This window comes from Betta splendens, chromosome 17 (genome assembly GCF_900634795.4).
Source record: "Betta splendens chromosome 17, fBetSpl5.4, whole genome shotgun sequence".
In the NCBI taxonomy this organism is placed as follows: Eukaryota; Metazoa; Chordata; class Actinopteri; order Anabantiformes; family Osphronemidae; genus Betta; species Betta splendens.
In genome coordinates, this window is record NC_040897.2 from 15,602,589 (window position 1) to 15,629,029 (window position 26,441).

Sequence of the window (26,441 nt, forward strand, 5' to 3'; positions counted from 1 at the left end):
GCAGATATGCTCCCTGTGCTTTTATAAAGAGTTTTTGTCATTGTGCTACTGCAGCGTTATGAAATATAGCAGCCTTTGTGAAGAAGGGCCGTGACTGAGATAAAGCAGCAGCGAGAAACAAAAGCTCAAGGTCATGAACCGCAGGAAAGGTCGTCCATTGACCTCAAGGCCTAAAGGACTAAAATGTCACTGTAACATGCAGGAAACATACAAACAGAAACATGAGTGCTTCACGTGAGGAGAAACATCTGGACACAACTGATGACTGACATGTTGGTGTAAACGCTGCTGGGGGCGTTTAGGGAACGTTGTTGTGTTTGCGTTGCCTTCAGTGCTGCTGCAGTTACGTCTTTTATTTCATCTAATCTCTCTTTTTGTCTTTGTTTTGCCTTATGTCAACTTTTATACTATTACTACTGTCACGTTCTGGTGTTTGTCCAGTTCAGGCTCCAGCGAGATGTTTCTTAACTCCTGACGTCTTTGGCCTCAGTCACCATCGCATTGGTCTGGATTTATTTCCGCAGTACGTGATCTGGACGCTCATTGGTGGATTCTGCTGCCGAATGAAAACCTTTCACGTATTATTGGCTGTCTCCATCCTCATTGGCCTCTAAGCCCGCCTCTCTGAACCCACAGGAGGACGTCAAATGTAAAGCCGTCTAACTCAGATTTATTTTACAGATAAAAACTACATACTAAAATTTTATTATCTTTTCATTCAAATTTATAAAATCAATCACAGATTACCATGTGTGGTTTATAAAGTGTCTTGGTGAGTGTTTGTTTAGACATTATATATTTGTATCTACAGCAGCTGTGGGCAGGACTCAAACTACCAACCACAGTGGCGTGGCGGTGTTTTGGATTTGAGTGAGACGTCTGTCTGATGGAGCGATCTTGGATGTGGGGGCGTTTCTTTGACCGGGTGGGCGTCACCACTGCGGTCTCTCTCCAGCGACGCTCCTCCCGCCTCAGACCCCCCATTATAACACAGTTTTTACGCACCGATACGGGTCCATTAGCACTTTTTATATTTCCTGACAGGTGACACGGAACCGGCACCGAGATGGCGGCACCGAAACGACAGGACACCCGGAAATTCTTTGAGAATCTGTCCGGCGAAGGCAAATCCATCGCAGTGTTGACGAGCGGAGGAGATGCCCAAGGTAACGCAGTGGAGCGCGGCTTCCATTATCGGACAGCCCTCCGAGCTCCGCAGTGACTTTAAATAAAATGACTGTGACAACGAAGTGATGCCAGTAGAACCACTTGGAGACGGACCCAGATGTCAGCGGCCTTGTTGCTGATGGACGTAACGTTAATTGGGTTGAATTGGTCGGTACTTTGGCAGCTCTACGCACTGCAGGTGTTTTCGGAGTCTGTGCATCATTTCTACAGATACGTGATCATTTAGTTTGATGTTAGTTTACATTTTGGTTCAGCCAAAATGCCAGTCTGTCCGATAATGGATGCGATGTCCAGTGCAGGACTTGTTAAGGCTCCTGTGGTGCAGGTCAATAAGGTGCGGCTAAAAACGGCTTGATAGAAAATAGAGGATTGGATCCCGTGTTCACCCCCACCCCACCCCACCCCCACCTGTGACTGAACAGCTGAGGCTCGCATTCCCACTCCTGTCACATACTGTACGTGCGCGGATGCTGCAGTGCATATCCGTATTTTAGGCTGCTCCACCCACTGATACTCATCACTGGGCCCGCGACGCTTTGTCCAACCTGAGATCACAATTAATAGTAACAATGAACAAGTGATCAGATCATTTAAAAGAGTTTTATCGTCGTGGATCCTGCGCGGACGCACCTGCGCTGCCTGTGGTTCAGCCCCGCGCGTCCGCTGGTGCGCGTCCACGTTTAATGAGATCTTATAAGGCATTTTATTAATAGTATATTATTCGAGTTTATAGTTTTAACAGGATCTTCATGGATCGTCGGGTTAAACATGCACGTGTACCAGTCCATATAAAACCTTTCAAAATAAAGGAGTTTTTTGGTCATGTTTTATCCAAGAGCTTTAATTTTGAAAGCGACTCGTGATTTCCTGCGTGATGAGCTCAGTGATGCGTAAAGTGGCGGAGTGAATGATAAATTAGTAATTTAAAAAAATTATAAATTAATGTTATTTTTTGTCATTTAAATATCTACGTGAAGTTTAAGTTTGTGTCAATACACTGTCATGTGTTTACTACTGATGTTACATAACACCACAGTGTCTCTATTGTTTCTGAGGCCACATTGGTATCAGAATCAGTAAACACACATTACAGCATTTTCCTCCTGAGATCTAATAACACAGAGTGTGAAGTTGCTCAATTAAAACTACTTCATAAGTTGGCAGCCATGACTCAACATGTTCCGACCTGATGCAGTTACAGTACGTTTTTTGTGTTGGTCACAACATTCAGAAGTTCTGATTTCTAACATTCACACTATGTGCACATAAACACACTTATGACAGACAATCACAGTTGGTTTAACATTTACTTGTTTATAAACATTAAAAATTTCATTCAGAAGAGAACAAACATTGGTTACACTAATGACGCTTTACACAGTTTACAGTGTAAACAAACTCACTGTTATTAAATAGTAGATGTTTAAAATTAGCACCTAGACAGAAGATTATGTAACAGCTCATAGTTAAAACACAATTGATTCACATACAAATAGTAACTAATAAAATAATGCATAATCAGATTCGTACAGTGTCAGACTACGGACGCCTTCTCATCTCTGAGCCACAGCAGCTTTATTATTTTCTCCCTCTGGAGGAAACGTACGACAGCACATTCTCCCTAACGTTGGTGGTGAGAGCAAACGTGTTGATCACTTGTGCTGCAGTGAAGTGACCTCCTCACCACTTCCTGTCTTCATTCTCCTCATCGTGCACATGCTAGTTTACGCTCACGTCGCATGTTGGGACGCGTCCTCTGCATCGTGACTCATCAGCATTCGTCAGCTCAGCGCTGCCTGCAGCCGTGTCCACACTCGTTCCCCGCGTGTCGAACATGTTAGTGGCTCCTTGAACCCAGTACAGTGAGTGCTCAGGTCGTCCACAGCATCCATGCGCGTTCACTTCTGACGGAGTTGATGGGTTCGTTTGCTGTCACCGTGTGACAGGCAGTGCGTGTTCTGCAGACGCGGCCCGGTGCTGGTGCGTGGGAGGACACTTGGCCCAGATATTTGGTTCTGTTGGCAGCGGGGAGCAGCTCCAGCCTGCTGCTGCCAGGAAATGGGCTCTGTGAGAACCATTTTACAGTCACAGGGAATCGATGCGCAGAGACAACACAGTCAAATGTGAGGATCTGATGGTTGTGGGGTTTGGGAAAAACGACTTTCTTTCCCAGTATAACCATTAAGGCCATTAAAGCTCTTTCCTCTGAGTGAAGACCTTGTATTTGTTGTGTCTCAGCTCTGAGCCTTCGTCTGATTGAGTCGATCACAGACAGTCCCGTTTCTAGTCCCGCTGAGTGCTTCCTCGCTCCAGTCCGGCCTCCTTCCTCCTCTGTCTGCTCGTGCATCAGCTTCTCTGACGTTGAAAAAAGTCTCTGGTTACGTCAGGTGACAGGTGGACATGAATGTGTGCCGGTGACCTGAGTCTGAAATCTAATTCACCTGCCAGACAATGAGCCTGTGCAGTTCTTCTTCTTCATTTGACAGTAGTTTACTGTAAAGGTGTCCTCTCTGACCTTCACAAAGGTCAAAGAGTTGTCAGTCCGTTTTAAACCAGCTCATTTCTCATTAATACACAGCTGATGTGTGTTGTCTTCTCACTGCGTCTCGTAGGAATGAATGCCGCCGTCCGGGCCGCCGTTCGAATGGGCATCTACGTTGGAGCAAAGGTCTACTTCATCCACGAGGTGAGACGTGGCCACAGGAGGAAGCAGAGTGTCTGCCTCAGAGCCACCAATGAGCTAAAAGCGTCCTGACAGGTCGTATCTCACAGGCCTGTGACTGAAAACAACAGGCTGTGGCGTGAGATGAATGTAGACAATCTCCCTGTTGAAGCTGAAACCTGCTTTAACAAGAATGATTGAATGATTCATTCAACATGAGGATGTAAACAGGAGGATGAGTCATTAGGAAGCGGCGCCACGTTAATGAACGACCTTCCCCCGACACACAGCTCTAATGTCATTCTGTATCTGACACGTGACTCCTGGACGAACTGATGCTCTTTGACATTTGACATCGTCCTTGTGAGGGTGGATGCTGAACTCCTGCCCTCTTCAGTCGTTGTTCCCCACCCCCACTCAGGGACCGTGGACAGTCTCACCTTCAGCACCACTGAAGCTATTGATTTCACCCTCCCCCCGTAGCCTCCATCTTTATTTGGAGCCACCTGGTGCATCGTCGTGCTCCTCAGCTGATGACGGACGAGTTCTACTCACTGTACGTATCCCCATAAAAGCAGAATCAGTGTCAAGAACAAACTAAAACTTAGTGTTAGATCAGTTTTAATAAGATCATCAACACAACATCAAAGGAGGTTTTGGGCTTCGATCATGTGGGTCCCTCAGCTCTCGCTCCAGTTCTCTCAGGTTTGCTTGGTGCCGTTCCACTCATCAGAACTCTTTTCTTCTGGTCCGTCCTGGTACTGGATGCGTGTTTGAAGCAGAGCACTTGAACACGGCGCTTGTTTCTCCTGGCAGGGATACCAGGGGATGGTGGACGGTGGAGACAACATTGAAGAAGCCACGTGGGAAAGCGTGTCCAGCATGCTGCAAGTGGTGAGTCCAGCTCTGCAGCCGCCAATCGCACGGCCCGGCCCGGCCCCGCCCGGGCCGACTGTGGACCGGACCCTTTACAATGGCAGGCATTAATCCGTGTCTCCCTCAGGGCGGTACAGTCATCGGAAGTGCCCGCTGCAAAGAGTTCCGCACTCACGAGGGGCGCCTGAAGGCAGCACGCAACCTGGTGCAGCGCGGCATCACCAATCTGTGCGTGATCGGCGGCGACGGCAGCTTGACCGGCGCCAACCTGTTCAGAGAGGAGTGGAGCGGGCTGCTGGACGAGCTCCTGCAGCAGGGTGAGCTGAAGCCCGAGGCCGCGCCCATCGGGCCGAGCCCGGCTCGCTGACGGCGCCATCGGGCCAAGCACAGCTCGCCGGCGGCGCCGTCGGGCTGAGCCCAGCTCGTTGATAGCGACGTCCTCCTCTTGTTCAGGTCTGATCGATGAGGAGGGGGCGCGCAGTAACTCGGAGCTGCACATCGTCGGCATGGTCGGCTCCATCGACAACGACTTCTGCGGCACCGACATGACCATCGGCACCGATTCAGCGCTGCACCGGATCATTGAGGTGGTGGACGCCATCATGACGACGGCGCAGAGGTGAGAATAGTGTGAAAGTCTCTTAAGACAAAACTGCATGAAGGTTTTATGGCACTAACCGTCTTTTGTTGCTTTGTGATCGTGTGTTTCCAGCCACCAGAGGACGTTTGTGTTGGAGGTGATGGGCAGACACTGCGGGTAGGTCCACCGCACTCATACCTACGCGTTTGTACTCCAGCAATCAGCTGACCTGTGCTGTGTGTGTGTTTGGCAGGTACCTGGCTCTGGTCAGTGCTCTGGCGTGTGGAGCCGACTGGGTTTTCATTCCAGAAATGCCTCCTGAAGACGGCTGGGAGGACAATATGTGTCAGAAACTGTCTGAGGTAACACACGTTTGTCTGTGAAACAAGGATTTGTCCGCATTCCCTGTGTCTGTTCAGTCCAATTAAAGATCCTGTCCAGTTATGAGCACAGACAGTACAGTAATTGGTCTTAAGGGTCCAAATGTTGGTGCGGTTCCTCCACAGGGTCAGTGACACAATGAGTCATGCAGTGCAGGGTGTAGGTCAAACCCTCACTGCGGAACTGTAAAATTGCGACTCTGGTGGGACTCGAACCCACAACCTTTGAATCACATCTCAGTGCTTGACTAGAAGTCCAACGCGCTATCCATTGCGCCACAGAGCCTGGTGACAGGGTTCCTGTGATTCTAATAACAACCCAATAGGCAGCAAAGCACCAGCAAACAGGGGAAACTGCCTCCAAAGCAGAACCCATGTCGGAACACAGACCCAGTGGGCTGGGGTGACAGTGAGAAGCAATGTGATCAGTTTGATGCATTTACACTGAACGCCCACCAGCAGCAGTCATGAGCAACAAGCTAAAGAAGAAGAGACAGGAAACAGGAAGTAGATTAAGAATAGTGCACATGTATCTGAACAGCCCTTTATGGTTGATGGGGAGACACGTAGATGTGAGGTGTGAGTTTTGTGGAGGGAGTGGAACATGTTATAATGGAGCGTGACCAGTATAGGAGGCAAAGGGAAGGAATGGTGAGGAGTGTGAGGGAAGCAGGAGTCAAAGATATATGTTTGAGGAGGCTGCTAGAAGTTGGAGGAGCAGGAAGTGGAATGATAGCATTGTTTAAATTTTTAAATGTTACTGGGTTGAGGAAAAGAACGTGAAAGGTAGAGAAATCGATAGGTGGCAACAATTAAAATGCAAGCTGCCGGTAAACTCAAAAGAAGAAGAAGAAGAAGAAGAGGAAGGCCTTGATGTAAATGTTTGTGCCTTTTAAATGTCTGACTGAAAGCTGTAACTACGAAGCGTCTCCCACAGTGTGGACGGTTTCCACTGACTCAAGCCTCCACTCCAGGTTCCAGCGTTTGGGAACCTGAGACTTTCTGTTACATTAGCGTAAATTAGCATGTGCATGCTGAGGTAAGGAGAATAAAGACAGGAAGTAGTGAGGAGGTCACTTCACGGCAGCACATGTGACACGTTTGCTCTCACCACCAACGATTTTCCACGGAGAAGCTGTATGTTTGAATGTGAATGTGTTGTTTTCCACATAGAACCGTGCTGATAAGAAGAGGCTGAACATTATAATAGTGGCCGAGGGAGCGATAGACAGCCACAACAAGCCCATAACCCCCGACTACATCAAGGATGTGAGTACGACTGCACTGTGGTTGGACGCTGGCTTCGTCCAGCACAAACCACACGCTCGAATGCGTCTGTCCACATCCTGCCGTGAACTTGTCCCGTCTCCCGCTCACAGCTGGTCGTGCGCTGCCTGGGCTTCGACACCAGGGTCACCATCCTGGGCCACGTGCAGCGAGGCGGAACTCCCTCGGCCTTCGACAGGATCCTGGTGAGTCGCCGCTGCAGGCTCCACTTTTGGCTTCTAACCTTAGAGCGCGTGAGCTGCCATTTGTTTTTAGTTTGACCTGCCCGTGACCTTTGACCCCTGCAGGCCAGTCGCATGGGTGTGGAGGCGGTGCTGGCCCTGCTGGAGGCCTCGGCCACGACGCCGGCCTGCGTCGTGTCTCTGGTTGGAAACCAGGCTGTTCGACTGCCGCTGATGGAGTGTGTTCAGATGGTGAGAGTCACGTTACACTGAAACAGCAGCCGGGAGTAAAACACACGTCACATTATACATAAACACTTACTTAAATACTGTGAACAGAGCCTCAGTCCAGATGTTTAATCTCACCAGGACTGTCCACATGCAGCCAGTCACAAAACCAACATGTCTATTCATTCATGACAGTTGTGACCTGACTCAGCCTCCCATCATGGGGCAGTCACACAACTGGAGGTCTGTAGGTGGAACGCTGCCAGTGAGCAAGGCAGGGCTGGACCTGCAAACGTTTAAGGACATTGAATTGACACAGGACGACGGGACGTGGACGTCCGTTATCTGACGTTGACAGTAAAGGCGTGTTTTGTGTCTTCAGACCCAGGAAGTACAGAAAGCCATGGATGAGAAGAAGTTTGAGGAGGCCGTGCGACTGCGAGGGAGGTGGGTGCTGCTCGTGATGTCACTGGACTGATGCTGAGGTACCCAGAACCCAGAGCCCAGAGCCCAGGAACCAGTTCTTCTCTCGTTTTGTTGCAGGAGCTTTGAGAACAACCTGAGCACCTACAGACTCCTGTCCAACCGCAAAGCCGACTCTGAGCTTCCCCACGTGAGTAACTGATCCACCGACACCTCTCTCTTGGATCCTTAGGTCAGTTTTAATCTCCTAATGTGTTTTTCCTCCAGCTGCTCTGAGATTTGCACATTGACATCCAAGGTACTGGTGCAGCTTGGGTGCTGTTAGCAGTGTTAGCAGCAGCAGCAGGAGGGTGGGGGTCGGGCCTGTGATGTATGTGAGGGATCCAGTCAGCTTCCCAGCAGTTGCGCAGCCAGTTGGGGGCTTCAGACGTCCTCGTTGACCCCCTGCGGTGCCGCAGGGCTCCAGTCTGTGTCCCTGCTCATCTCTTCACGGCTCTGCTTGCGAGATGATGGTGGATGTGCAGACGCTGCAGCTCGGCCTCACTGCGCCGCCTGCTTCACATCCTCCTCGCCTCGTTGCCTATTCATGACTGGACACCGTAGCTGTGACGCTCAAGCGCGGTGAACTGATGGAGAACTGGTTCTGTTCCAGCTCCTGAACCTGAACAGAACCCACAGAGACTGCTGTCCGTCGTGTTCAGGCTGCGCGTTGCTCGTGGGCAGCGGCGGCTGGGTCGTGTCACTCTTGTAAAGGGCCACGTCGTAAAACGCTTGGGTTTCTGGCGGTTCCGGTCTGAGTAGCAGGAAAACGTGGCAGCAGCATGCGGCTTCTGCATGCGAGGTCATGTTCGCCTGCTGCTTGGCTCCAGAGTAGGATGAAGCTCAGGCCAAAGAAGCCGTGAGACCAGCATCTGCTCTGCATGGACCGCAGTCATTCACATTATTGATCTCCGGATACGACTTTAACCGCGCTTCTGCCGTGAAGCTCACGCCCGCGCTGGTTCAAGCTCGTGTTCAGCTCCAGCTGATCCCGCGTGTCCGTCGCCCACAGAGCTCCTTCAACGTGGCCGTGCTGAACGTGGGCGCTCCGGCCGCCGGCATGAACGGCGCCGTGCGCGCGGCCGTCAGAGTGGGCATCACCGAGGGCCACAAGATGTTCGCTGTGAGCGACGGCTTCGAGGGCTTCTACAAAGGACAGGCGAGTGTGGAGCTCCTCTGCAGATTCTGCAGACTCAGCAGGGTACGGCCCGCATGACGCGTCTCTGTGCTCCTGCAGATCAAGGAGATCAAGTGGGGAGATGTTGGAGGCTGGACGGGCCAGGGCGGGTCGCTGCTGGGGACCAAAAGGTTGGCATCAGTGGCTCCGGGGCCAGTGAGATGTGATGAATCTGAACCTTTAAAGCTGCAAAACTGGATTTCTAGCGATGTAAGGTGAGAACTCTCTCCGTTCTGTGCCAGAACTCTTCCAGGGAAACATCTGGATAAAATTGCTGAGCAGATGAGGATCCACAACATCAACGCTCTGCTCGTCATCGGAGGCTTTGAGGTACGTGACGTCACTGTTTAAACTTAAACTTTTAAATATTTCACTCTGTTTCTCTCTAAATCTGTAATATTCTATGAGAAAGAATCTGTTCATTCACACATTTCACCTTTTTTAAATGTGTCCAACTCTTATTGTTTGATGGTAGTTGTTCATCTGAGCAGCTTTTCAGGAATACAAACGTTGTTCCTTCCTGTTTGTGATGGTCTGGCTCTCTCCCCTTGGCTTCTCCCACCAGTTCTCCCCATCTGTTGGTCTCTCGCCATTGCTCTTTTTTACTTCTCTCCATTTGGAGCCCTTCCATTATTCTAACTCCCAGCCCCACCCACCTTCATGTCCCTGTGTGTGTGTGTGTCCAGGCCCGTTTACGTAGTTCTGTTCTGTAAAATGAGTGGAACCTTTGTTCTGCTGCAGGTTTAGCTCTGTGTTGTTGTGTTCCTAGCACAGATAGTGATGTTGATGTTTCAGCTGAGCAGCTGCAGTCTTCACAGTGAAGGCTCATGTAGATGGTAGAGGCTGGAGGCCTCCTCCCTGCAGTGTTTGCACCCCTGTAGCTCGTGCTCCTTCCCCTCATAAGACGTGGCTCTCACTGCTGCAGGCCTACATGGGACTACTGGAGCTCTCTGCTGCACGGGAAAAGTATGATGAGCTCTGTGTCCCCATGGTCATGGTCCCCGCCACCGTCTCCAACAATATCCCCGGTTCCGACCTGAGCATTGGGTCGGACACGGCTCTGAACGCCATCACTGATGTAAGTGTGTGTGTTTGTGTGTGTGTGTTTGGCATCAGACTTCACACGCAGCACGAGGCCTTCGCTGACCAACAGCTCACGTCTGTCAGTTTAGTTGTTCCAGATGTGGAAGAAAGGCCTCGACCAGCGTGAAGCTGTGTCTGAGCGTCCTGGTCACAGTGGGGGGGCAGTGGGTCAGTGAAGGTCCAGGTAGGTGTCAGCGCATGTGGTGATGTGATGTGGCATGTGTGCTGTGCGGAGGACAGGTGAGTGGTCCGGTCCGGTCCGGTCCCCTCCGTCCGCTGGGTTCTGGTGTCGGATGCTGTGTGTTTGCATGCTGTGCAGCCGGCTGAGTCTCGGCCTTGCTTTTTTGGGCCGAGCCAGACCCCTCCTGCCTCACTGCCCCGCATTCCCCGTCACCCGTGGCTTCGTGGACTTAAAAGGAAGCAGCGCTCGGCGCCTCTGGAGTCGCGCCGCGGTCTTTATCTCGTCACGTCAGCGCCGTCGCATGTCAGCCAGGGCGAACGCTCCCCCACATCCCACCTCCTCCCAGCCAACAGGAAGCCAAAGGCCTGGAGAGAGCCAGCCATTAGCCCCCCACACACACACACACGTAGTATATACACACACACGTCCTCCAGCCTCAGTCACAGTCTATAGCATGAAGTCACCAGAGGACGTTGTCTAACCCCATGTCACGGCCGTCACCATCAGGCCTTTGAGTCCCTGCTGCAGCTGTACGAGGCCCGCGCCGACTACCAGGAGCTTTGCGTCCCGATGTGCATGCTGCCTGCCACCATTAGTAACAATGTGCCCGGCACCGACCTCAGCATCGGCGCCGACACGTCCCTCAACGCCATCGTGGAGGTAAGAGTCGCTTTAGCGCGTGTGCAGTCAGGGAGGAAGACGCTTCGTGGGGGTAGCGTGCGAAAGAACCCACAGTGGGTCCAGTTTAAGCTGATGAACTGTAGACTGGACGATTACGAGCGCTGATGAACCGCAGACTGGATGAAGCGCCGACCCGTGAGCTCCTCATACACGATTCTTCTGCTTCTGTCTGTGTTCGTGCGCTGCATCGCTGTGACGTGTTGCCAGGTCTGTTTAGACACTGCATCCGTGCTTTGCTGTAGCTCTGTTAAACCGCGCGCCTGAAGGCCTCGCCGGTGGCAGCAGAGGCTCGGCAGCGACGCACAGGTCAAAGGTCAAAGGTGAGGCGACCCGTGCGTCGCTGCCGTCTGTTCAGCAGCTCACGTTCCAGCAGAGCTCATCCTCACGCTGTTTAAGGTAAAAGCCTGAGATGATGAGACGACCCATCATTTGCTTCCTGTCTGCGTCGTTAGCGGTCTGGTTTCAGCTCTGCTTTGCTCGCTGTCTGTGGCGGTTCATCAAACCTCCGCTGCCGGTCGAATGACCCTGAACCCTGTGCTGACGCAGACGTGTGACCGCATCAAGCAGTCGGCCAGCGGCACCAAGCGCCGCGTCTTCATCATCGAGACCATGGGCGGCTACTGTGGCTACCTGGCCACCGTGGGGGGTCTGGCTGCCGGCGCGGACGCCGTCTACATCTACGAGGAGCCGTTCGACATCAGGGACCTGCAGGTGAGCAAGGCGTCACCTGCTGCATTATTAAATGTGAAGACTGAGAGTTAAAGGGGGCGCCCCCTGGTGGCGTGAAGGCGGAACTGCGCCTCCTCCTCCAGGACCGATGGGACCGGGCTGATTCGTGGCTGGATGAGCTGCTCTTCAGGCTGATTTCAGGCTTCGCAGCAGAGCCTTGATTCATGCTTTAGTTTTTATCTGCCAACATCCAAAATGTGCTTTGACCCGAATCCTGCAGCTCTTGCTTGAGAAACTTTGGCAAATTGCTTTATTAATTGGATGATTAGCTACAAAAATACAAAATCCCACGTTTGCTCTGCTTTAGCTTAACACATCTATGAGGAGCGGTTGGACATCAGGGACCTGCAGGTGAGCAAGGCTTCACCTGAAGTCAAGCTTCATTTAGGAAACACAGCAGATCAGCCGGTTCTCCTCCATTTTGGACCCAGATTCTAACGGCGCTGACTGATTGCTTTGCTCTGACCTGCTGCATTATTAAATGTGAAGGATTAATGTGAAGGTTAATGACATTTCCTCGGAGCCTCAGTCGCAGTGAGTGAAGGGGCGCCCCCTGGTGGTGTGAAGGCGGTACTGCACCGCCTCCTCCAGCGGTACCGATGGGACCGGGCTGATTCGTGGCTGGATGAGCTGCTCTTCGGGCTGATTTCAGGCTTCTCTCTCTCTGTTTCAGGCCAACGTGCAGCATCTGACAGAGAAGATGAAGACGTCCATCCAGAGGGGCCTCGTGCTCAGGTGAGCTCCAACACCTCCTCGCCGCTCTCACTTTTAGCGCGTGTAGGACAGTAGTGTTGTGTAGCATGTTTGTGTTAAATGACCCACACAGACCCGTGTTGCCGCTTTTACTGCGTCACCTCTCGTTGCTATTTTGGTCCAATGCGCAGTGTTCACGCCGCTTCCAGCAGGAACCGGGTCTGTGGAAATAGGTCGACTGGAATAGTTCGGTGACTTTGTGCGTCTGTGCTGACGTCGGTTCGGCCCGTTTGAGCGTTAACGAGCCGTCTCCGTGCTGCGTCCTAGGAACGAGAACTCCAACGAGAACTTCACCACGGACTTCATCTACCAGCTGTACTCCGAGGAGGGTCAGGGCGTGTTCGACTGCAGGAAGAACATCCTGGGCCACATGCAGCAGGTTGGAGCACGCGCGTCACGCACGTGGCCTTTACCACGGTTTTACGCACCAAACCATTGTTTCCAGCTCGGTTACTAAGCGACCGCTGTGCGGTGAGTCTCTTTCGTGTAACAGCACGTTTGAAGGTTAACGGGTCAATCTCCTGTTTCCTGAAGGGAGGAGCTCCGTCTCCGTTTGACAGGAACTTCGGCACCAAGATCGCCGCTAAAGCCGTGCAGTGGATCACACGGACGCTCAAGGACTCCTTCAAAGGGGGTGAGTGACGCGGGCCGAGGCGTCCGCGTGCACGTGGAACCGCGCTGACGCTCGTCTTTCACGCAGGACGCGTGTTCGCCAACTCGGACGACACCGCGTGTCTGCTCGGGATGCGGCGCCGGGCGCTCGTGTTCCAGCCGGTGTCGCAGCTGCGCGACGAGACGGACTTTGTGTGAGTGAACGACGCGTGAGCAGCGTTTTGTTAAGACGGGGAGGCTCAATCTATGAACACGATGATGTAGGACGTTAGGCTGATTTAACTAATTGACTGACAGAAAAGAGGCTGCTGAGGAAGAAGAGCTGTCTTTACATAATATTTGTGATTAGAGGCATTTGTGCAGTGGAGTCTTAATATTTATCTGCCAACATCTAAAATGTGCAGCTCTTTGAGAAACTTTGGCAAGTTGCTTAATTAATTGGACGATTAGCTAGAAAAATATAAAATCCCACATTTCTCTGCTTTAGCTTAAAGTCATGTGAATTGACTGAACCTTTTCAAGACCATAAATCACGTTAATAAGATGCTGCAGACATAAAAGTGAAATGAACCACATAAAAATAATCAGTTATTTATTCAGTAATGATAACTTAAAAAACAAACAGACAAATTAAATAGACTCTGTCTAGTATCCTACGTCCAGGTTCCAGCCTCTGAATAGTTTGTGGATGTGATTCTCTTCTACACACGTTGTCATCCCTTCAGCCACAGGATCCCCAAGGAGCAGTGGTGGCTGAAGCTCCGTCCGCTGATGAAAATCCTGGCCAAGTACAAGACGAGCTACGACGTGTCCGACTCGGGTCAGCTGGAGCACGTGACCCGGGTCCGACCCAAAGACAGCAAAACCTCGTCGGCCATTTAAAGCAGGGCCTCTGGCTGCAGCTTCACTCCAGGAGGACGTGTAGTGACGGCTACGCACCGCAGAGAAGTAGAGGAACAGTTAAAGATTGTAGTCAATATTTAAAGAGTTATTTAAATCCTTTAAGAGGGGATCTGGGACATTTTAAAGACATTTAGATGGAAGGCACCGATTTGGTTTAGCACATAGTTTTAAAGTAGCAGTGACTGTTTATTTTCCAGATCCCAGATAAATGAGCTCGTCTCGTTTCATCCCTGTAATGTAGCCTGTTGTTTTCAGCTAAAGAGTCAAGTCTGGCTTCGTCATCTTTGCTTTCAGCACTTTTTAGCTCCATGATCAGTAGAATCACTGGCCACTTTACTGGGTCCACCGGTCCAGCCTAGTTCCGTCCAGTGCTGAGATAATGTGACCGATGGAGTCGCACTGGGCTGAACGAGACTGTGCCGGTGTCGCACCCTGAGAAACGTCCGCCTTTCTGATCGTGACTCTGAAGGACTGAGGTTTGAGGCTTTAAGGGGAGCTGGCTGCGTCCTGTCACCTGTTGTGTGAGTGAGTGTATTTGTCGTGTTGTATCCACTGTGGGCTTTGGATGTAGCATCTGTATCCTAGTGTCTGAAACTATATCTGTGTGAGTGTCCTGTCACGGTAATAAACACTTGAGGAACGTGATGAGGCTGATGAGCGTTTCTTAACTTTGTTCTGCAGATTAAATCTGTTTTGTATGATGATGTAATAGTCATAGTAAATACTGAAGTCAGTGTCACGCTGATGAGTTAGATTTGACCTACCAGTTGTTACTTCACAATCCATGAGGGATCTTTCTTGATCGTCTCGTTCTCTGGACCGAGGACGGCGACACCGAAGGTCGTCTGCCTGATGCCGAGGTGCCTGCAGGTCGACAGGAGAAAAAAAACGTTAGTCTTCACCAGCACACGCGTTTCTACAACACGCTTAAAGTGCAAATGGTCGTCCGCCAACTACAGTAAGTAGAAGGTCTTTACCTTTCTGCAACGTCCACCAGGTCTTTATGACTCACTGCGAAGAGTCTTTGCCTGTAATTCTGCTTCATCTCGTCTGTGATTCCACTGAGGAAGCGACTCATACCTGCAGAACGTAGCAGGTCGTTACACAAATACTCTATGGGTGAATAAGGCTGGTTCATCCATTCAGACGCACCTTTGTCTGCAGGAGCCACAGGTGAGTCCACGGCTGAGAAGACCGACAGTTTGGCTTCATCGATGTCTTGTTGAGTGAACTGTCCTGATTTGGCCCAGTCCACGGCTCTACTGAACGCAGACAAGGTCTGCACCGCGTTTGGATCCCTTAGACAGGACGACAAGTTGGGTTTACAGCCTGTGTAGAGACGCTAACACGACCAGGTGTTTGTTCAGCACACACTACTATGACACAATCGTCGTCACATACTAGACTATGACACTTTATCACCTAATTCTATTCAAACTGTGGCGTCACGTGCAGTATTGCAACATGCACTGAAATGTGGCCACTGAGGAATTTACTCACCTGTAGGAGTAGAAAGAGAACAGACCACCTCCTCCCATCCTGGCTCCGCCCCCGTAGGCTCCACCCTTCTCTCTGATCTCTCCATGGAGGAATTTAGCAGTCATCATTCTCGCCAAGATGCACAAGCTGAGGAAGAAATAAAGCAGCCAGAAAACATGGATGTACTCATCTTAGTCAAGTCCCTTCACCACTGAACCAATGAACAACAGTACAACCCAGTGCATCACCTGGCGTAATCCTCGTGAGTGAAGGGCACTGTGCGTATAGTCTTGCTGACAAAATTAACAGGGAACGGCATCTGGAAGAAGGTTTTCATCTGACAAGGGTGGAAATTCAGCTCCTGCAGAGAGATGAATGATGAGGATCACTGGCTCCTTCAGTCAATTCATCTTTCTCCATAGCTTCTTTAATCTCACTACAAACTGCTTTGAAACAGCAATGCCCTGTTTCTGTACTTGTTTTAATATTGTTACTCTTCGCCAACAGTACATTAAACTTACAGAGATGAGTTTTCTGCTTGGTCCAGACACATCCAGAGGGTCCAGTGGTCTCTTCATTAATGCAGTAATAAAAAAGACATGTCTTGAATTATAAGTTTGGCACGAAATGAAATAGTTTAATTTGAATCAAAATGTGACAGTGTTCTTGCTTTACCCCGATGACATTTGGTCTGACGGGTTTGCGTTCCTTTCTGGTTTCAGCAACGTCCTTCATAAAACTCTCCAGCTGAGCTGCTGCGTCAGACATTTTCTGTGGACTTGCATTGACGGCGAACCTGTAAATAACAAGTTTAAAGAATAAATGACAATGAAGTTGAAATGATTTTGTTAAACTGCAGGATCAAACACATCTAATTATTGTACAAGCATGTGCAGATGAACCCACCTCATGTTTTCAGGATTGAGAATGTGCTTTTTGATCCTGGGCAACATCCTGATGACTGGGCTCAGGTCCGACATCTCTGCCATTCTCTTCATGAACGCCACCTAATATCACACAAACAGGACACTGTGACAACCAGCATAGCAACGCTCCAAACATGAGGATGCCAAACACACACAGGGCTGACTAATGTGATGACATTATCTACAATGACATTAGTGTGACAGTTCTCTAATGACCTGGTCCATTCCACCAAAGGTCTCCTGCAGGTCTCCAGCTGGAGTCAGGTGACGTCCTGCTCGGGTCATGGCATACATGTGACCAGAGTACGAGATCCCATTGGCCAACTCCTGTGCTGACATCATCACCAGCACCCTAAGCCGCTCTTCATTGTCAAAATGGGGCCTGGAAGAAAATGATTTAATATTCAAAGCAGATTAATCTGCAGTCTCACCATGTGTGTAATGAACAAGCTCAGCTGGCGTTTTTCTATTAGCAATAAAGGAGTGAGCTTACATTTATAGTTGTTGTTAGAAAAAATACCTGTTGAATATGTCGCTCCACAGCTGAAACATGTGGGGAAGGTTCCTCTCCAGGCAGGAAGATGCCAGGAGGACACCCTGAAACAGGAAGCAGCCTTCTTTAGTTTGAGATCTTAGTTTAGTGCATTGTGAGCAGCACAAGCAGAGAGATCTCTTTATTGGCTTAACTCAGACATTGTGTTGGCAGCGACCTGTTCGTACGCGTCCAGCTCCGAGGAGTCGGGGATGACCTGGGTGGAAACAGACATGCCCCCTGTCCTCAGCTCCATCTGCTGCGCTTGTTGCCTGTAGTCCAGAGCTCCACAGCCCATCCTAATTGAAAAACAGAAACACACGCTTGATTATTTATATGAATACAGTAGAAATATCAGGATGTCTGTTTGTATAATGACCAGAGTATAATAATAATAATAATAATAATAATAATAATAATAATAATAATAATGTAGTTTCACTCACTTGGTGATAATACTGCAGAAGAGAGGGACGTAAAGCCTCAGGTCCTCTGGCAGGCTGTTGAGGCTACACATGGCTCTGAAGTAAACCAAGCTGTTGGTGGGCTGCTCACAGTACTGAACCGACCTGCCTCCTGCAGAGATCAAAGAAGAAAGCGCTGAAGATGTGTCTGCTGCAATCTCTAATGTGAACTGTAATGCAGGGGATCCCCGAGCCTTACCTGTGGTATCAATTTGAACAGGAGTGATGGGGATCGTGGGTTGGATGTCAGATACTTTGAGTGCAGGCAGACAGGAGGCGTCCTGGGTTTTACTCTGAGCAGCCAGCAGCTCCAGACCTTTCCCCAAGGAGAAAACAACAGCCGTTATCCACCACGTGTCCACTGGACATTTTACCACGAGTCCCTCACTGTGCAGACACATACAGTACTAGCTTGATTGTGGGAGAAAACCTGTCTGCAGACCTGACATTTACAATGGACATGCTTTTCACAGCATAAAATTGATAGATAAGTGTTTTAGACACAACATCTTAACGAGCAGCCAACCAGGATCCTGTTTCTGACTGCTACTACTAACATTATGTTGCTGGTTTGTACCTTTGTCATAGATCTCCTGTCTGTCGCTCTCAGACAGAGCCTGGATCTTTTGCTGCAGCTTGTCTTCCTCAGCCTTGGCCTGTTTCTCCAGGTAGGCCTCATCTGGGCTCATAGACAGCGTCAGTCTGTGTGTGTTGTCCTACAGGGCAGGTTACAAATTATGACCTGGAATTACTTATTCTTGTTGACCAAGTTAGGATAATAAATACCACACTCTTCTCATCTGATCCTTAAAATGGTTTAACAAATACAAATTGAGACACTACCCTGCTGTGTGTTGCCCTCCTCTATTGCTACATCACGCAACCCTAACCTTACTCACCTTAAAATAGTGTTTGACTTTTTCCTGAAGGAAGCGAGGGTTTTCCTGGAGCGCTTGTCTGAACTTGGCAACGCTATCGCTGATCTGCAGCAGTTCCACAGGGTCACCATCATGGTTCCATGACGATGCTATGTACTAGAAATACAAACAAAGACAACACATGTCAAGAGTAAAGAAACAGACAGCGTAGTGAAACACAAACACTGAAACTTCATAGCATATGGAAATATTCCAGAAATACATAGTTTAGTCCAAAACTGCAGTGAACTCACCGAGGCCAGAGATAGGCCAAAGTTGGTGGACTGGTGTTTTATCTGGATCTCCAGCTTATGGAGGAGAGCCTCAATTCTTTCCTCCTCAAAGCCATTCCTGTTAAATAAATTAGTTAACTGAAGTTGAACCCACAGGAGTGCTGTGAACTTTGAATTGCAGTACAACTCATATCTGTAAATATATAATATTGAGCCATGGAACTTACTTAATAATGTCATCAAAGGTATGGCTGATGATTTGTTTGACCCTCTCCGCATCCTCCTCAGCCATTCCCTGCAGGCCGATGCTGAAGGATGCCTCTTTGGTGCTGCCATCGTATCTGCAGGAGGAGACCTTTGAATGAGCTTTCAGCAGATAATTGAACGAAGGACAAACAGATAAATATTTAATACTGTTTATATCCTAAGTATGAGCTGTGTGTCACACTATCAAACTCAATAAAAGGTTCTAAAAAAATTAACTGAAAGTAATCTGCAACCTAGTTTGTCTCTGTATGATGGAGGTCAGCCTTTGTTGACTCACCCTACGACAGAGGAAAAGTCGGTTCCTATCTTAGGTTCAATGAGAGCTTTGTAGAAAGGGGAGTTTGGCCCAGAGATCATCAGAGAGGAGAGCAGGCTGAGAGTGAATCCTTCAAATGTGTTGGTGATGCTGACAATGCAAAAGATGAGATTTTAACAGCAAAATTCATGTACAGTGTTTCATCCAACCCAATGACAGAATACAAGACCAACAAATGTCTCTGCCAAACAGCAGGAAGGGATGTGAACTTACTCTCCCAGCAGGTAGCTCACACACAGCGTGTTCTGCCTGGCTGGATCTGGAGCTAGAGCATCAGGGCTGCAGGTCACGTGATCCTCTCGCTGAGGAAAACAATGATAAAAGACTGAATAGAAAATGCAGTATGTTTTTGGAAAACTGCAACCACACGATTCTGTCTTAACATTATAAATTGTTGGTGATTATGATTGTATTTACTTGGATCTCGTCAGGAAACGTGTCTGCACACTGGATTATTAGAATAACCTAATTATGAACTTACAGGACTGCACCAGTGTGGCTGGGAGGGGACCTCTGTGTTTGGGCTGATGCGTTCAAACTTGGACAGAGCTTCCTCTTCAATCTGCTTCAGATGCTGCTCCAAAGGCAAATCTCCATAAGTGAAAAACCTAAAGATTGCAAAATACAACACCCTAAACAAGCTGGGCTCGTTGTTAGGGACAAGTGTAGGGACAACTAACGTCTTTTCTACTTTCCTAGACTGTGTGCGTGTGCATGAGATCTGCTACCTGGCATTGCTAGGGTGGTAGTGTGTGGCGTGGAACTGTCTGAGCTGCTCCCAGGTCAGGTCAGGGATGGCCAGAGGTTCTCCTCCTGACACCACGGAGTAGGTGTGGTCTGGATACAGCTTATTCTGGAGGTGCTGGGCGTATAAGCGCTCACTGTCTGACTGAATAATACACAAATAAAAATTTGAATTATGAAAAATGTAATAATAGTGCAAACATTTTGGATTGTTGTCTTGTTTTAAGCATAGTTATACTTACAAATGCTCCCTTCATTTCATTGAAGACCACTCCTTTAAATACCAATGAAGAGTTTGGATCGTTGGGATTTTCATTCTCCAACCTCCAGCCCTCCTGCCTGTACAGACATATAATCTTATCAAGCATTTCTGATGCATACGACTGACAAACAGACAGGAGACAATTAAACACTTTAATAATATTTTGATTTCTAATATCAATGCAGCTAACATACAGTCAGTAAAAGTCCTCACCAAAAGTCCAGCTCTCGTAAACAAGGGAAAAAAACAGCGTCCAGATACACAGACAGAAGATTCTGGAAGTCTTTCCCATTTTGGGTTGAGAATGGATACATGGTGTAGTCGCTGGCTATTTAAAAGAAAACAAACGTAAGAATGCGGTTACCTACGGCTGTAAACAGGACATTCTGAACATTACTGAGAACACAAACAAGCTGTCCTCTACCTGTGAAGGCATTCATGAAGGTGGACAAGGACCTGTTAAGCATCTTGAAGAATGGGTCTCTGCATGGATACTTTTTGGATCCACAGAGAACTGTATGCTCAAGGATGTGTGGGACCCCTGTGCTGTCCATGGGGGTGGTCCTGAACTGGACACTGAAAAACATGAAGACATCTATTTGCTGTTGTGCTTCAACCTCTGAATCAACATATCATCAGATATCCTAAAACATTAATTTGTCCACATTATTTTGCTAAATGGCACAAGGGAAACCGACCTGAAGAGGTTGTTGGAGTCATCTCTGGCTGCATGCAGGTACTGAGCTCCAGTTTTATCATGGGTCAATTTCACTGCTGTGAGAAACAAGTCAGGAACTGCTACAACCTGGGAAAGCAGAGGTTTTAGTCGGATTTACTAATTATGTAACAGTAGAACCTCTCATTAACAGTCATGTGATAATCTTGGATAAATAGTCCATGAATGATTCATAATGATGCAACTATGACAGTAACTACTGCCACTGTGGGCTAAGATGGGTTTACAGAAGTTACAGCTTGAGGTCACCAATGCTGAAGTGAACGTGTCGTACTGCACCTACCTCTCTGACTGTGAAGCCATGGATTTCCTGCCCTGGCCGGTACTCAAGAGCCCTTTCTCTCGCTGAGGTGCTTTTCAGCCTCCTTGTGTGATTCTGTACGTTGAAACTGTAATAAAACAATAAAAACATTAGCTACCGATGAAAGGAGATGTTTAAAACAACACAATGATGTGAAATAGATGCGGTACAAAGAACCGAAGCAAGCAGAACTGCAGGCTAACGAACCAGAATCCTCCATTTATATTGAATTACATGATCCCTCATATAATTGACTGTCATCGTGGTTGCATCATCCTCCGTGTGACACATTCAAAACACTTTATTATCAACGACAGTTGACGACAGGCAGTTACAGAAAATGGTCTTGACAAACTGAATGAAACGTAAACATAAGTCAGCTCTTTGTGAATGCGGTGTTTGAGGTTACCGTGAGCTAGCTTACCTTACATGACGTAGTTTGTGGAGCACAGCCTTCGTCTGGCGAAACATGTTTCTAAAAGTGACTAAGCTACAACACGACGAACATTTCCACTATGTTACGACAAGAGAATGTGCGCATTTAAGTCAATTAACACGAGTTTAACGCAGCTAGCGTCCCGCTCGTCCTCGCACGCCTTCTGCTCAGGCAAAGTTACACGTGACGGTGCTTCGTTAGAACGAAAAAAGCAGCACCTGCGCATTTCGCCGATCTCACAATCATCTTCACGAAGATTCCACCCATCAGACTACAGTGAAGCTCTACGAATTCTGCCCACGCGCCGCAGCTTTCCGCACCTATCGCTCAAACACCCGCCTCTAAACATCGTCAGACGTGGTTGGCCGAGATGTCAGGAAGGTAAGACGTGATTGGTTGAATGTTTTTAACGTAACATCGCCAAGGTTACCAAAACAGCGCCTTGTACGCGGCATTTATGCTATATTTAAAGACTAAATCAGCATTAGCTTATGCCACACTTTTCACTCATTGTAGGTATTATACAGTTTTTGGTCTTAATACATTTACAATTTCATCCATAATGTTCGCTTTTTGCGTAATTCAACCCTGCATCCAGCAGGTGGCGCGTTAACATCACGTTTACGAGTCAAAGACTTTACACGTGGTACATTAAGACGTAGCATGTTCACAGCATATGATAGTGTTTAATGGACATGTTATTATTATTGGTAATTGTATTGACCTGATCACAATTCATATATATTGTTTTCATCGACACACTGTGTGTTTTTATCAATCCAAGATGTCTCTTTCATTGTATTTTCTCTTAATTTAATTAACAGTATTCTGTAAAATATATAAAGCATTATAAGTTATCGTACAATATGGTCGCAGAACACTTTATGTGTAAAGCCTGAAGCTGTGTGTTAATTACATTCAGTTCAGCTCTTAAAACTAGACTTTACACAGGGACCATGTTCAGAAGGAATTACCACACAATAATGGTTTTTAGGGGAATGCTGGTGAGCTGGGACTTGCACCCAAACCAGGTGGAATGTTGTAGTGTAGCTCAGCCGCTACAGCGACATATTGTCTTTATAATAATGATCCAACAATGTGAAGTTTAATATAATGGGATAAAAGACATTGCTTTAAATCAGGGGGAGGAAGTGCTTTGTGTGTTTTCTCGGTTTCCATAAGAAGTCAGTACCCTTATAAAACTGCAAAAACGCAGTTTTCTCCGACATCCTAGACGAAGATCATGGTAAGGTTTTAAAGGTTTGATAAAGTCAGTCCAAACCCACAGGGCACTGCAGAAGCACAATGAGATCCAGTGAGATTAGACTAAGAACAGTGCTTCGCTTCTCATTAAAACATGGCCTCTGCAGCACCAAGTGAAACTTCTTTCTTCCTTGCACAAATCACTCTGCCTGCACTGACAGCAGCGCTAGATCGCTTCTTTCCCTTTTCTGAATTTCTTTTGAGGCACCCACGGTCATCCCTTGTGTTTCCACTGACAGCATGTGGGAGACTTTCCAGCAGCGTGAATGCGAGGCCTTGGTGAGGAGGCAGGAGGGTTTTGACAGAGCAGGAGCATCCTCCAACGAACGGTAGCTGGCTGCACTGCCACTGCCTTCCCATTCTGAGCAATAGCCTTCATCACACAAAGCAGGGTGAAACAGAGAGGGTGTGAAGGGGTTGGAGTCAAAAAGCCAGATGCAGTCACGGCACAACTGGTTGCAGTGATTTCATTACATGTAAGTACTTACATGAATATACATTTATATGAATTCAGCCCCAATAAAAACCGCACCAGTCCATTAGAAACACCGTGCTTGTACGGTGGAGCAAATATCACTCACTGCTCATCAAGTCTTTTTTGAATATTTGCATAGATATTTTTACATTTGACTGTGGCACATATACAAAAATAAACACAAATGTGATGCAAATCTACCCGTTCTGAAAAAGTTGTGGTGCTGTGCATCAATGGTGCGATCTCGATGCACTCCCCAGGTCATCTGCCTGCGTTCATAAAGGTCTGGACTCGCAGACGGCCGTCCGGAAGCCTTCCGCTGTCCATCAGTGTCGGTGGAAACAACCTGGGCTCCTCACATTCACTCCCAGCTTTGTTCCGCTGACAGTTTTGTGAGCATGGACGTCTCTTCCTCCAGCAAAACCCCGTGACACATCCTCCCTGTTACACACAGCGGGTGAGCAGTTTATTAGGTAAACCAAAATAAATCTAGCCATTATCTTAACAGCTTTTCCTATTAAGGGCCCAGGAGCCAACGCCAGCTGTCACCGGGCGAAGGCAGCTACGCCCTGGACCACTCAGCACAGGCAACAGGCAACAGGCAGGAATAAAAGCAGCAGAGTGAGTCCGGGCTGCAGGGCCCCCGTGCACAATGACACTGGCCTGCACCGTTTCTGCACAGAGAAGCTGCGCATCCAAAGTTGACTAATGAGTGCAACACTGTGCAGGTTTGAGCTCATAATGAGGTCAAGGTTAAACTCAGGATCAGTTCTTACCATCCTTCCTGAGGCGAATGAATTCCATGTCTGTCGTTATAACGGTTGATCAGCTGACTGACGGACCGACTGCAGCAGCAGCAAATGAAATCTCAGCACCCTGTTATTGAAACAATGTGACGTTATGACATTTTTATCTTTGACATTCTGAATCCTGCTGTGGTATAAACAGTGCATGGTGGCATTTAGCCTTGCTGTGGTCAGTCTCCTGCTGCATCAGCGCCAACGTTTATCACACGCTGCCCTTGCCTTGGCTTTATCGCTCCCTCACAAAGGGCAAATAAAGGTTGGTTATTTGATAAAATAAATCATCGCAGGCTGTTTACAGCCATGTTTGGCCCTCGGTCTCGCCGTGTGAACAGCAGAGCTTTTTAACGGGCAGCAGAACGAAGCATGTGAATGTCTGGGGAGGGGTCCTCGTCAGCGTTCCTCCTACAGGAGCTCGGAGCGGGCGTCCAACCCTGTTTTGTGTTGAAGGACAGGCTGTGATACAGCGTGAAGCCTTGGGCGCCGTTAGCATCCAGCCTCCACAGGCCCACCTGACGTACCTCTGCTCACTGTTCCTCTCCAGACCTTTTCATTAGTGCTCATTTTAGATGGAGAGCTGGGCCCTGGGTCTGCGCTTCCATCCCATCCACTTTCCTCCTCACCCTTTGGGGCCAATTAGGACGCTGGAGCTGAAAATAAATGAAACACAGTGGCAAAACAGCGTTTACTTCAAAACCTAACGCTTAATTTGAAGATCTCGCTCTCTGATCTGGAGTTGAATTAGCAGAGTGATATTCCCTTTGATCTTGTAGGTTTTGCATTTGTTGCCAACTTATTGAGTGGAGACTCCAGAGGAACAGTGAGCGCTCGGTGCACACACACAGACACACAAACACACGTACACAAAAATATGAGCCCAAAAAAAGAAGGCTGCATCACAAATACACGCTGAAACATTTAAGGAGACAATTCTGGTCTGTTACACTGCAGGAAATTAATTTAATAATGTAAGATCTTTTAGATTTCATGATTCAAATCCGTTTTTCAAAAACCAGACCTTACTAAACCATATTGAAATCTGGTCCAGGTACCACTGGGGTCCCTCAGGGCTGCATATTAGGACAACTACTGCTCACTGCTTATGTAAATGACAGGAGAGGCCTGTCTGGTCCTCATGTGCAGACAAAAATGGATGCTGCTGATGCTGATTTGCATAAACATGCACATGCACGAAAATGAGAAGCTGTGAGAAATCATGCTCCTCTGACAGTCTAGTAAACAGCATAAGTGTACAACAACATAACAATGTAAAGAGTTTGGAAAGTCGAAACCCTCAAAAAGAGCAACTTAACATTGAAACCTCCTCACTGGGACTGAAATAAAGACAAAGAAAGAAAACCAGCTTGAGTTAGAATAGACAGCGGTGCGATGGAAGCCACCCCATCACACACACACACACACACACACACACACACCTGTGTCTGTCCAGTGAAGTCTGGAGTGTTGTGGAGCGTAGATGGACACTAATCTGCAGCGACCGTCTGGGCCGGCGGCGCCTCAGATGGTCTCCTGGCACCACCTCAGGCTCTTTTGTTTTTATTTGGACTGTGGTAAAATTAAAGTAAAACACCACACAGCCACCTGAGCACCGGCGAACCACACACCGTCTGCTCAGAGAGGGAAATCAATAACACACGAGGCCACTGGGTTCAGAACATTATTGGCTGTGAATTCTCTTGTTCAGGTGTTGTGGGTCCACTATCGAGCTGCTTGCCGGCTGCTAATAGCTCCTTGGTGGGTGAGTGTGCCACCACGGCGCTGGTTGTGTACACGATTGATTCCCGTCCTCTCGCATTCACACAACAATTAAAAGCCATTAGGCTAAACTCTGCATGCCGTGTCCCAGACAGAGGATCAGTGGAGACAGGACCAGAGCAAAGGCCCGGTTCACAGAGGCTCACTGTTGAATAGCAAGTAACGTCTGATGGAAATGAAGGATTTCTAGGTGTTTATGTTGTGGCCACGTCTTAATAAGTCACAGCTGTGAAATATTGTCACCAAAGGGCTCTGGAGATTAGACCAATGCTCGTCATCACTTTCTGTTCTTTATCCTTATAAAGTAACGCTGCAGAAATGCTTTCTAATGAGAACATGCTCTGTAGTTGCTTGGTTACATGAATCCAACCCAACTGTACCTCATCTATCAGAAATAGTTTAACAACTAGGGAAAAGCAAAGGTTGATTAAATCCTTAGTCTGGAAGATTTGGCCATTTGAGAATCTTTTATTAAGCCATAGTTGATATGTGGAAAAGGTTCTGGTTCAGCTCCGGCCCATTTATACATTCCTTCCTTCCTTCCTTCCTTCCTTCCTTCCTTCCTTCC

At 48.2% G+C, this 26,441-nt stretch overlaps 2 protein-coding genes, 1 long non-coding RNA gene and 1 other non-coding gene across 7 annotated transcripts; 2 read left to right on the plus strand and 2 right to left on the minus strand.

Moving 5' to 3' along the window:
* Positions 1–931: 931 nt before the first annotated feature.
* On the plus strand, positions 932–14,588 carry LOC114844164 (ATP-dependent 6-phosphofructokinase, platelet type-like). Of its 3 annotated transcripts, XM_029131293.3 has the most exons (23): positions 932–1,166; positions 3,801–3,874; positions 4,667–4,744; positions 4,854–5,043; positions 5,180–5,345; positions 5,439–5,483; positions 5,560–5,668; positions 6,860–6,955; positions 7,066–7,158; positions 7,261–7,386; positions 7,745–7,809; positions 7,906–7,975; positions 8,837–8,983; positions 9,062–9,132; positions 9,244–9,331; positions 9,927–10,079; positions 10,773–10,925; positions 11,493–11,657; positions 12,349–12,410; positions 12,696–12,807; positions 12,963–13,062; positions 13,129–13,234; positions 13,766–14,588. In XM_029131293.3, the coding sequence occupies exons 1-23, from the start codon at positions 1,067–1,069 to the stop codon at positions 13,920–13,922; spliced, it is 2,526 nt and encodes an 841-aa protein (XP_028987126.1). In that variant the 5' UTR covers positions 932–1,066; the 3' UTR covers positions 13,923–14,588. The 3 variants fall into 3 exon arrangements, with proteins under 3 accessions (XP_028987126.1, XP_028987125.1, XP_028987124.1); XM_029131292.3 differs by lacking the exon at positions 9,927–10,079; XM_029131291.3 differs by lacking the exon at positions 10,773–10,925 and having other exon boundaries at positions 934–1,166.
* trnar-ucu (transfer RNA arginine (anticodon UCU)) lies at positions 5,882–5,972 on the minus strand. The gene is given in 2 exon segments: positions 5,882–5,917; positions 5,936–5,972. It is a non-coding gene; the product is annotated as a tRNA-Arg (tRNA).
* Positions 13,616–21,873, minus strand: pitrm1 (pitrilysin metallopeptidase 1). Its single transcript, XM_029131265.3, has 28 exons — positions 21,545–21,873; positions 21,103–21,208; positions 20,782–20,888; positions 20,508–20,659; positions 20,297–20,411; positions 20,064–20,160; positions 19,806–19,966; positions 19,559–19,685; positions 19,291–19,379; positions 19,039–19,167; positions 18,722–18,835; positions 18,516–18,612; positions 18,244–18,378; positions 17,922–18,060; positions 17,544–17,660; positions 17,327–17,456; positions 17,059–17,179; positions 16,869–16,945; positions 16,565–16,730; positions 16,329–16,429; positions 16,098–16,218; positions 15,944–15,994; positions 15,671–15,783; positions 15,444–15,569; positions 15,096–15,241; positions 14,921–15,023; positions 14,708–14,807; positions 13,616–13,971 (listed from the first exon to the last, which is right to left on the minus strand). The coding sequence occupies exons 1-27, from the start codon at positions 21,589–21,591 to the stop codon at positions 14,714–14,716; spliced, it is 3,081 nt and encodes a 1,026-aa protein (XP_028987098.1). The 5' UTR covers positions 21,592–21,873; the 3' UTR covers positions 13,616–13,971; positions 14,708–14,713.
* Positions 21,789–25,373, plus strand: LOC114844227 (uncharacterized). Of its 2 annotated transcripts, none has more exons than XR_008693042.1 (4): positions 21,789–21,937; positions 23,059–23,295; positions 23,555–23,751; positions 23,817–25,373. It is a non-coding gene; the product is annotated as an uncharacterized LOC114844227 (long non-coding RNA). The 2 variants fall into 2 exon arrangements; XR_003783703.3 differs by lacking the exon at positions 21,789–21,937 and adding an exon at positions 21,961–22,068 and having other exon boundaries at positions 23,817–25,372.
* The last annotated feature ends 1,068 nt before the right edge of the window (positions 25,374–26,441 follow it).

Bases quoted from the DNA above. Each gene is read 5' to 3' on its own strand.
- LOC114844164 (XM_029131293.3), top strand. From the start codon at position 1,067: ATGGCGGCACCGAAACGACAGGACACCCGGAAATTCTTTGAGAATCTG. The intron at 9,133-9,243 runs GTTGGCATCAGT...GTTCTGTGCCAG, and splicing joins TCGCTGCTGGGGACCAAAAG to AACTCTTCCAGGGAAACATC. The intron at 13,063-13,128 runs GTGAGTGACGCG...TCTTTCACGCAG, and splicing joins CAAGGACTCCTTCAAAGGGG to GACGCGTGTTCGCCAACTCG.
- pitrm1 (XM_029131265.3), bottom strand. From the start codon at position 21,591: ATGTTTCGCCAGACGAAGGCTGTGCTCCACAAACTACGTCATGTAAG. The intron at 19,168-19,290 runs GTAAGTTCACAT...TTGCATTGTCAG, and splicing joins GTGAGCTACCTGCTGGGAGA to CATCACCAACACATTTGAAG. The intron at 15,995-16,097 runs GTAAAGCAAGAA...GCATTAATGAAG, and splicing joins TCAGACCAAATGTCATCGGG to AGACCACTGGACCCTCTGGA.